A 10,400-nucleotide genomic window follows, 5' to 3' on the forward strand; every position below is an offset into this window, starting at 1 on the left:
CCAAAAAATGGAGAATTCGATTAAATGAGATGCATATCAACTTCACAAACAAAATTATCAATGACCCGATTCGAATAAATCTGAATGGGAATGTAGTACCACACAGCAACCCAGCAAAATACCTTGGAATGACTCTTGACGCCAAGTTGAAATGGAAAGAGCATATCAAGATGAAAAGGAGCGAGCAAATACGTCTCTAGGAATGAGTACCACACAGCAACAGCAAAATACCTTGGAATGACTCTTGACGCCTTGAAATGGAAAGAGCATATCAAGATGAAAAGGAGCGAGCTAGGACTCAAATACAGTAAAATCTATGGGTGTTGGGCCGTCAATCACAACTCTCATTGGACAACAAGTTATTGATTTACAAACAAATTCTAAAACCTGTCTGGACGTATGGAATTCAGCTTTGGGGCTGCTCTAGAACATCTAACATCAGTCAGATTCAAACATTCCAAAACAAAGTACTGCGGAACATGGTGAATGCGCCCTGGTACATAAGGAACAGCGATTTGCACCGAGATCTGCACATCCCCTATGTGACCTGTGAGATAAGACGATTGGCAGCCCATCATGAGTCACGTCTTCATCAACACGACAACACCGAAGTCATCCAACTACTAGACAACACTGAACTCACTAGGAGGTTGAAGAGAACAAAGCCCTTCGAGTTGGTGTAGTGCTAGTGGAGTGATTAAAGTATATTGAATAAAAGTGTAGTGAAATAATTTAAAGTAGTGAAATTATAGATTGGAACTGTAGGCTTCACTGGAAGACTTTAGCAATAAAAAATTAATTTAGGATAAGAAATAACAGAACAAAATTAATGGTTAGTCCTAGTGACTAGTTTTTTAATAGAAATAACAAAAAAAAATAAGGTCACTAACCTCAATTTGTTTAATAATGAATGGTATGAAAGGAGATGGGGCCGCGCTACCTGTCCACTGTGGGTATTGCTCAATACGACTCGAAAAGGTTCTTCTCCAACTGTCGAAACTACCAAATCTATTGTCCTCTGATTCCGCCCATTACCCTCATTAGTGCCCTTCTCGTTCTGGAAGGCCCTTCTAGCTGGTAGCGAGCAACAACTTATCTATTAACTTTGCACCTTACATCTGTTACTTGTATTTTCTACAATCATTGAATTTTTGCGTCCTTTTAATTCTATTAGATTTAACGTAATATATTGTGCTTAGTCTCATCATGTGCACTAAATATATGGTCTTAGTTTGACTGAATTGTACTTATCATCGATAGTAAAGTGTGTGTTTATCCAATCACTGTAGGCTACCGCTGGTTTACATTAAATTCATATTTTCTATGAACAAATCTTGATTATTTTCATCAACTTCATTTGATAATTTCATGTTTCGCAAAATAAAGTTTGCAAGTATTTTTATTTTTGTTATTTCAGCCTTGATTCCAAACTGAGATCCTTCTGGGAATCATTGAAATTGAAGAAGAATAAGTGCAAGTCTGGCAATATCCTAATTACTGGTGGTACTGGATTTATTGGATCACATCTAATCAATGAACTGCTCAATAAGACTCAGGTAAGTGCCTTATGTCTTCATATTCATGTATCTAAAAGTTCTTTATTTGTTAATCATGAATAATAATCGCTTGGTGGTTCATTCACTAGGGAAGTTGGTTGGCTAGGGAAGGATGACATGTCGGTTGTTGCAAAACCGATTGTGGGAGAAAGACAATAGTCAATCCCTCCTCACACCGCTGGAATTTGAACCCAATTCTTATGACTGTACCATCTACGTAGGCCTACTAACCCAATCATGTTTCAATCTATCATTTTCCTTTTCTCCTATCTACTTTCATCATATTCTCCACTGCTTTTCATTTTATCAATATTTTTCCAGTTTCTTGCAATACCCAGTTTCACCTTTTAACAATTTCCAATATGTCTGATGAAAATATAATACGTAATAGAAATATTTATATTTACAATAAAAATTGTAATAGAATTGGACTCAAAACGAGCTGGTAAGTCAAGAAGTGGTTTCAATCGATCTGGATCGGGCTTAATCATACCCTGACCAATTTCGAATCCCAGAAAGGTTAAATTCTCCATAGATATTTTACACTTTTCTTCATTAATCGTGAGGCCATATTTTTCTATTGCTCTCCAGAAATTTTCTAAATTTTCATCATGTTCTCTTGGTCCTTCCGCATACAATATATCATCTAAATAGGCATAACATGATGTCAAATTTTCTTGTTCTATGATTTGATCAATCACTTTCTGGAAGCAGCTACTCCATTCGTGACTCCGAACGGAATTCTTTTGAATTGATACAGTTTTGTCCAACTTCAAATGCGGTGAAATGCCTTTCCTCAGGCAAGATTGGTATCTGGTGATAGGCAGATTTCAGGTCAATAGATAGAATATTTTTATTGCGCTACCTTATTGGCTAATTCTTCCATTAGTGGTAGTGGATAGGCATCCAAATTCGTGAATTTGTTGATGGTCTGTGAATAGTCAATCACCATAACGATAATATATTATGTAATAGAATTGGACTCAACACGAGCTTATTCGACATTAAATATGTGTCTTAGTAACAGAGATAACAGATTATAAATATTACAGCTGTTTTATCATCACAATCTTCCCCCCTTAATATCAATCGGCACTCGTGGGGGTATGGGGCGAGCTGGCGAAGTGAGACTGTCGATTCTCTGCCGTCGTTGTGGCGAACAAACGCATATTCAGGGTACTCTCGATTAATTCAACTTTTTCAACTTGCGATTCTTGTTTTGAGTTTTGTCATCTTCTTCAACCATACTGGTCCAGGTGTCAATAGCCAGGTTGGTAATGGTTTCCATTACTTGAGTTTCTTGTATGTAAAAACATCCGCTCATGTGTGTGCAGTTGGTGCTTGTGCATAATAGAGGTTGGTACACCTGAGTTGGCTTGACAAAACACTACGATAGCTCCTTACATTTTCGATTATTAATAACTAATTATTTGTAAAGTTGATAAATTCTTGTTTTTCCTTGCTCGAAATTAGTTTCTTGTTCGTTAAATCAATAAATTCCTGGTCTGAGCAGTAAAGCTTTTCTGACCAAGTTTTCAGAAGTAACCTCCATTACCAGTAATTGCCAACGCCAACCTTAGTGTTATAACAAGAAAAAGCGTACCAAAAATTGCTTTAAGGTGCAAATTACTAGTAATTTCAAGAAGAAAGTGTTTGTGAGTAACAGATCTTCTAGAGAATTTAATCTAAATAAGAAAGCTGAGCGACGCAACCACAAGGTAAACTGCATGCCATTATTAATTATTGCTTATCTGGATCTCTACGTAACTCTACATGCTGGACAAGCCAACACTACAAGCCCAATATAATTATTTATTCTGAATTAGCTTATTGTATGAATTATTGGTATACAGCAAGCTTAAGTCCCATTCCCATCCACCTTGGTAAGCTCAACACACTGGTTTCTACCTATGAGATATGATTCAAACCATTTTAGTTCTATACCATTCACACCTACAGTTTTCAGTATTTCCAATAATATTCTATGGTTCACACAATCAAAAGCTTTGGATAAATCAAGAAATATTGCGGCTGCCTTCTCACCTGAATCTATTATATCTATTAGTCTTTCAACAAGGGATACTATTGCAGTCTTAGTAGATTTCCCTTTCTGGAACCCATGCTGTTCATCACATATGAAATTAATTTCTTCCAGGTGCATCAATAGCCTATTTAAAACTACTCTTTCAAAAATTTTACTTATTACATTAGAATACTAATGGGTCTATAATTTTCAACTATTTCAGAATCACCGCTCTTGAAAATTGGCAAAATTTTTCCTTGTTTCAGATCATCAGGGAAAATACCCTGCTCTAGTGAAGTTGATCTTGCCAGATCGATTTAGATGCAACCCACGATTAGTGAAGTTATGTCTTTTCAGCCTTTCATTTAGAAAACAAATCCCCAGTTGTTTAGAATTCTTATTTTTTAGGCTGTTGATTGTATTATGGATTGATTTGTTTGTCGAATTGATTGCTTCATTTAACTCTGGCCTATCAAACCTATTAGGAATAGTACTTATTATTAAGTTTGTTTTTTGCTGAGTGGCACAATTTCCTTGATTTTTTCTGTTACTTGAGGAAGATGATTCAAGTTAGGTTCATTTATATTATTTGAGCCACCCAGTACAATTAGATAGTCATTTTCATCAAAGTCTTTAGTTTGTTCCCTAGCTGACACTACAACTGCATTATTGATGCACTTGGCTTGAAAAAACATTGGACATCAAATTTATTTTTCAATCTTTTATCAAGGAGATCACTGCAATCACGTCCATGACTGGTTCATTGATCAATTGATTCTCCATGGGTTTGTTTTGCTTTAGATAAGCAGTAACGTGCATGTACTACATTTTGAGGGTTTATAAGCTTTTTCAAGAGTTGTTATAGCTTCTTCAAATGATATACAATTGCAAATACTTTCAATTTTGGAAATATTCTAATAACTGGTGGAACAGGATTTCTTGGATCACACTTGATCAGTGAACTGCTTAAAAAAACTCAGGTGAGAATCAATTTTTTCATTACTCATAAAATAAATCCTTCAGATATTAATGTAGTTGTTGTTATTTATGTTCTTCATAATAACCTACTTTTATTGTAATCAATTCACCATCTTCCTTCTATATCTTACTATTTCCTTCTTCGACAGTGTTCACGGTTTCTCTCAATAACAGCCCATTTACTGAACGCTTTGACATGATAATTATATATTTAATGATAATGTTTCATCCCATCAACTTGATGTTAACTGTTCCAATACTGTATCGATAATGTTTTCCCCACAATAGGGTCTCATATACTGCATTGTTCGGAAGAGTCCAACATGCTCAGCAATGGAGAGAGTGATTGAGGCTCGGAAACGTTTTGGATTGCCTGAAGTCGATGAAAACCTTCTGGAAAGAATCATTGCAATTGAAGGTGAGAATTATTCAACATAATCTCTGCTAACTGCTTTCTCATGTAGGTATGAGTTGTGATGATGCAGCATCAAGCTTAGGGGGTTTCTAATTGAACAAAATTATTATATGTGATTCTATGTTACTCGGTTATTATAAAACAGATGAAAATATGTTGTTATGTGTAATATAGTGTCCGATAAGCCCAATATGTAAAATGAGTGATCAACCTTCAAAATTGTGAAAAAGTTGAGAGGAAAAATGATATACGTCGTAAAGCTAAATAATAGAGATAACTATTATTATGTTCCTTACCAACAATAGGTATGAAAAATTAGGGGAGAAATATAACATTGGTGGAAACTTGAAATTCATTTCTGATCGAAAAAGGAGTTGATGAAACCTTACACTATTGGAGAATCCTTGTTGAGAGAGATTCGTTTGTGGCGTGGCATAGAAGTTTGTATTCAGATTCACAATATTTTCAATTTATAATGCTACCTTATAAACATATTATAGCACGTACGGTACTTTGAAAATGGAAGATTATTGTAAGATTTACTAGTCATATTGATAAAGTACGAGGAATCATCTCCTCATTCAATTTTCATGAACTGTCATTTGTCTAATGTACTACAGATATTATTTATCAAATGCACGAAGACATATTATATTGTTGACCGAGCGAAGTGAGGTCTACGATTCAAGTCGACGGCTTTGCATTTCTCTTTATGTTCCGCATTTACGACAAAACGCGGCAATAGATTTTCATTAAATTTGACAAGTATTTGAATTTCGCGTCGACGTATATATACGGTTTTTTGGAATTTTGCATTTCAAGGATACTGCAAAACGAAAAGAAGTCTCCTTCGAACGTCAATATTACCGTTAAAAATCAGACTATAGAATTTTATTCATCATAAATCAACTGTCGAGTGGATTACAAATTGCATGCAATTAATATCTCAATGTAACTTAGTGAAAAATTAACTGTCTTGTGGACTATTAATTGCAAGCAATGAGGCATGAAATTGATAACACGAAGTAGCATATTATTTTCTCCCGACTTTTCTCTGTTTCAGCTCGGTGAGCTTTTGATGATAGTAGCATAGTTGTTTGCAACAAATTTTGTTATAATAATTATGATAATTATTATTATTTATGTCGATACAACAACTCAAACAGCCATTAGTTGTTTACACACCGATATCTCGCCGACACGTCAGGACAGGACATATAATTCACTCTGATGGACAGTATTAGAGGAGGCTGTGGTTTTTAACTGCGCGAGGTCTACTGTTCACATAACTACTAGTAGTATGACTTATGCATGGTAAATATTTCCATAGAATAAACATGCAGGAAGGCGTGGTATTTCTTACATTCACTCAATGCTATTTCCAAGACCATAATGTAGCTTCAGTTCGCCATGTAAGGAATAATAATATTTGCAACTATTAAATTCATGTACCACACTAATCACATTCAACTAATCATTACAATTGTATTAAATGAATACTTTTATCTCACCAGGTGACGTATCTCTGCTGAATCTGGGCCTCTCAGATGATGCCTACAATTCCCTTGCACCAGAAATTGACTTTATAATTCATGCGTCAGCTAAAGTCAATCTGATATTTCCTTTTCACTCGCTCTACAAGGATAATGTGAAGGCCACCAAAAATATCATCCAGTTTGCTCTACACAACAAAGTCAAGCCCATACATTACATAAGGTTTGTATAAATAATATTTAATAGAACCACCATAATTTATAATACCGTATTAAATATTTTTCCAACTCCACCTCATTTGTATTAACATCTTCCAATCTTCACCCTTCCTGAGTCCTCAACTACTTCATTTGAAATCGATGTATACTTACTAAAATTCATTCGATTATCCAATTTCTTGTTAGCATTCATTTTATTTAAATTGTAATATATTAGAGATACCTGCTGTGAAACCTACCCAGTGTTAGCTGTACCAGTTGTGTGAAATTTTATTCTTGAATAATATATTTATTCATTCAGCAATGGTACCTATTACAAATCACTGCTCTGCTCTTTCACTGGACATTACTTGAACAATCACTACACCAGTTCAAACGGTTTCCTCGTTTTGAGATGTGCATGAGTTTAAAATTGTTCTACTTTCTTGATCTTTATAGAATGTTTTCCCCTGTTTTCAGTACAAATGCAGTATTTGCCGACGGTATGGTGGGTTGCGGTGAGGACAGTGACATGTTTGCACATGTGGATCGTCTTCAAAGTGGTTACGGCCAAACTAAATGGCTGGCCGAGCAACTTGTGTTGCGCGCTGCTAAATCTGGATTGCCATGTGTTGTTTACAGGTTAGCACTAAATTACTTGGAAATTTTTATCTATTTTTTCCTTATTTAGCATTTTTCATGATTCAATTTTATCATTAAACTCACCGAAAGACACAACAGGATTATACCCAAATCTGCTCCTTTATTAATAATATCTTTATAGTTTCATAGTGTAAGATTATAATTTTCCATGGACGTTTTCGTGTGTGGATGGTTCAGTCACTAGAAAAAGCTTGAAATTGCAGCGGCGAGACGGTAGCTGAGCTTCTCTCGTAACTCAAACTTCTACATCATTTGCTGAAGCTTAAACTGGATTATTTGAAAATAAATATACTTCAGATTTAGTTTTAGCTTGGTTTTGTTTTTCAAGCTTTTATTCACGGATTTATTCCAAAATGGAATGTGCATTTTTCAGATTCGGCAATCTATCAGGCAGTACTAAGGTAGCCAGTTGGAATCCGTCAGATTTCACTCTGTACATGATCCAGGGTGTCATCAGAACTGGGGCAGTGCCTGACATCAAATGGAAGGTATGTATGCTCAAAATTGATTGTAAAAGGGCCACTTGAATAAAGATGGAAATTTTACTCACAATTCAGAACAGTCCGGTGGATTTGTAATAGTGTTGTATCTCACTGTAAAACTAAACTTGATAGAAATATTTTGAGATTTTTCTCTTTTCCTTTATGGGTTTGTTCTGTATTTTTCAGTCTGGAACTTTCTGCTCTTTATCAAGTTTCTTACTCTGCGAAACTTCTTTATTTCACATTAAAACAAAATAATGTTGGCTAGTAAATGAACATCTAGTAGAAACATATATAATCTATATTCCAATAAACGTGTATACAATACCGTCTAATATATAAAAAACCGTCTGTTCACTTCATTTTTTTCAATTTCAGATTGAAATGACGCCAATTGATTTTGTACAAGATATGTTTGTGGAGTTGTTTTTGGATCTGAATAACTCAATGGGGAAAATCTACCATTTTGTGAATGAGGACCATCTTCCATGCGAGTAAGCAAACTGATATCTCTCTCTCTATTTTATTGTGTTCTCCATAGGGAAATATCAATTGAAAAGTTTATGACAAAAGAATTTGTATGTATTCTGTAGTAATTCAAGTTAACAAATTTAGGTCTTCTGTTATATATTTTTCTTAATTTTTATCAATTTATCTGGATATAAATTATTGGCTTATTTTTTTGAATTTTGATATTATAAGGTGTTATTTCATGTTTTGTTCTTAGAAATTAATTTTTTGAAACTAATCGATACAATTATGGAATATTCTTGAAACGTTTTAAAATAATTCCAACGAAGCAAACATTGTTTCTAACTCGTTAAGGTTTTCTTAATTGTAATAATCAACGATATTACTTATGATTCTGATTTCCAATTCACACAAACTTTCGGAAAATGTAATCATAAGAGTACATTGGGATTTAATGTAGGTTAATTCTGCCGTGCTACCAAATTTATCCAAATAGGTTTGATAGTATTTCACCTACCCAAGGAAAGTCATCGGTTCCAATTTTTCTAATATCTTGATAAATCATGAACGGATTTAATGGCTATGAATGAAAAGTCCAGTTCAGAGCAAATCAAATTATAATTTTCATAATACTTGGGCAATTTACAACAAATATTTACTGAACAAAACAATTTGATACTTAAACAGAAAATTCTTACAAGCTAAAATACTTATCTATTCATATTGAGCTTATATATTTGGCTACAGGCTTTAAAAATTACATAAAACATTCAACACAAATTTAGAACACAATAAAATTATTCAGATCTCAATTAAAACATTTTAAATTTCAATTTTATAGAAAAATTTCAAGAGAACTAAAACACTTCTACAAGCCAGCAGCCATTTTTTCATGAGAGAAACGTCTGAGAGAAACACCTAGAATAAGCACCTAAAGCTCCCAAGCAAAACATAGACACGTCATCGATTGCCAACTAATAAAGAATACAAGTTTACAAATTTCATTTATTAATCTCAATAAAACTCTATTTTTTAAAGTTATTTACCCTTTATGTTGTTTATAATTATCTGTTAATTCAGAAATAGAACTTTGTTACAGTAGGATGTTCAACACAAGTGTATCATTCTGATAAATTCCCGGAAAAATGTTAAGTCCGCATATCGATTACACCGATATTTGCTATAAAGTTTTATTGATATTGAATTGAAGATTCGATTTTGATTGAGAAAAAATGTATAATTACAATTCATATGCATGTCGAGGGAGAGTAAAGAATTAACATAATCTTTTGAATTATAAAAGAGACAGTATTTTGATACATCAATAACAAGCAATACAGCTCAATTTGTATACATTTCTCTAGGGAATTGTGGAAACTAATGGAAAAAAGAGGCTACAATTTGAAATCACTGCCTTACAACGACTGGGAGTTGTGATAAACGAGGATGTATTGATGTACGTACCGTATTGATTTTAATCAATTTACTGTTGCAGGAATGAAAATTACTTCACCAATCTGGCTGAATTGAAAAGAGAGAGACTGAACTGTTTCATTGAAAAGAGAAAGGTGACATACCCGGTAGTCGATGTTGAGCTCTATAGCAAATACCTTGACCATCTCCACCAATTGGGATGCATTCCTGTGGCCGCTAATAGTCCCAGTAAGTCAGGTGAGCTCAACATTCATTCAAATTAATACAATATGAAGTTGGACTTGATTTCAATCCATTTATCTCAAACTGTGATTGCTTGAGCTTGATAATTCAAGTCATAGTTATTCTGTCATCACTTCACATCACAAGATAGATTGCTCTCTCATTCTCTCTCCCTCTTTTTTTGTAACAGTAAGTCAACTGGATATTCCTATTGCTCTCAAGTGAACGTATATAAGTTAGACATCAATTTATGATTATTAAATTAGCCATAGTTAAATGAAGACATTCTACCTTCATTGAATCGAATATTTGATTTAGATTCACGTGCAACTGGGCCATAGACAACAACATTTCTCTCAAGCAATTTTCAAAGATAAAATTAATTTTACTTCTAATAACAAATAATTAATGTTTCACAATTTTTGCAGAAGCTAGTGCAGAGATTGACACAGATCTGAGCGGTAA

At 34.0% G+C, this 10,400-nt stretch overlaps 1 protein-coding gene across 1 annotated transcript; it reads left to right on the forward strand.

The window, feature by feature from the left end:
- The first annotated feature begins 1,380 nt into the window (after positions 1-1,380).
- LOC111054490 (polyketide synthase HetM-like) lies at positions 1,381-9,716 on the forward strand. Its single transcript, XM_039445123.1, has 7 exons — positions 1,381-1,556; positions 4,846-4,975; positions 6,487-6,688; positions 7,144-7,305; positions 7,700-7,814; positions 8,187-8,302; positions 9,644-9,716. Exons 2-7 carry the CDS (start codon positions 4,891-4,893, stop codon positions 9,714-9,716), a joined length of 753 nt encoding a protein of 250 aa, XP_039301057.1. The 5' UTR covers positions 1,381-1,556; positions 4,846-4,890.
- The last annotated feature ends 684 nt before the right edge of the window (positions 9,717-10,400 follow it).

This window comes from Nilaparvata lugens, unplaced genomic scaffold (assembly GCF_014356525.2).
Source record: "Nilaparvata lugens isolate BPH unplaced genomic scaffold, ASM1435652v1 scaffold6193, whole genome shotgun sequence".
Classification (NCBI taxonomy): domain Eukaryota; kingdom Metazoa; phylum Arthropoda; class Insecta; order Hemiptera; family Delphacidae; genus Nilaparvata; species Nilaparvata lugens.

Excerpts from the sequence above, each read along its gene's own strand:
- LOC111054490 (XM_039445123.1), top strand. The coding sequence starts at position 4,891 with ATGGAGAGAGTGATTGAGGCTCGGAAACGTTTTGGATTGCCTGAAGTC. Across the intron at positions 7,815-8,186 it reads TGCCTGACATCAAATGGAAG|ATTGAAATGACGCCAATTGA; the intron begins GTATGTATGCTC and ends TTTCAATTTCAG. Across the intron at positions 8,303-9,643 it reads GAGGACCATCTTCCATGCGA|GGAATTGTGGAAACTAATGG; the intron begins GTAAGCAAACTG and ends ACATTTCTCTAG.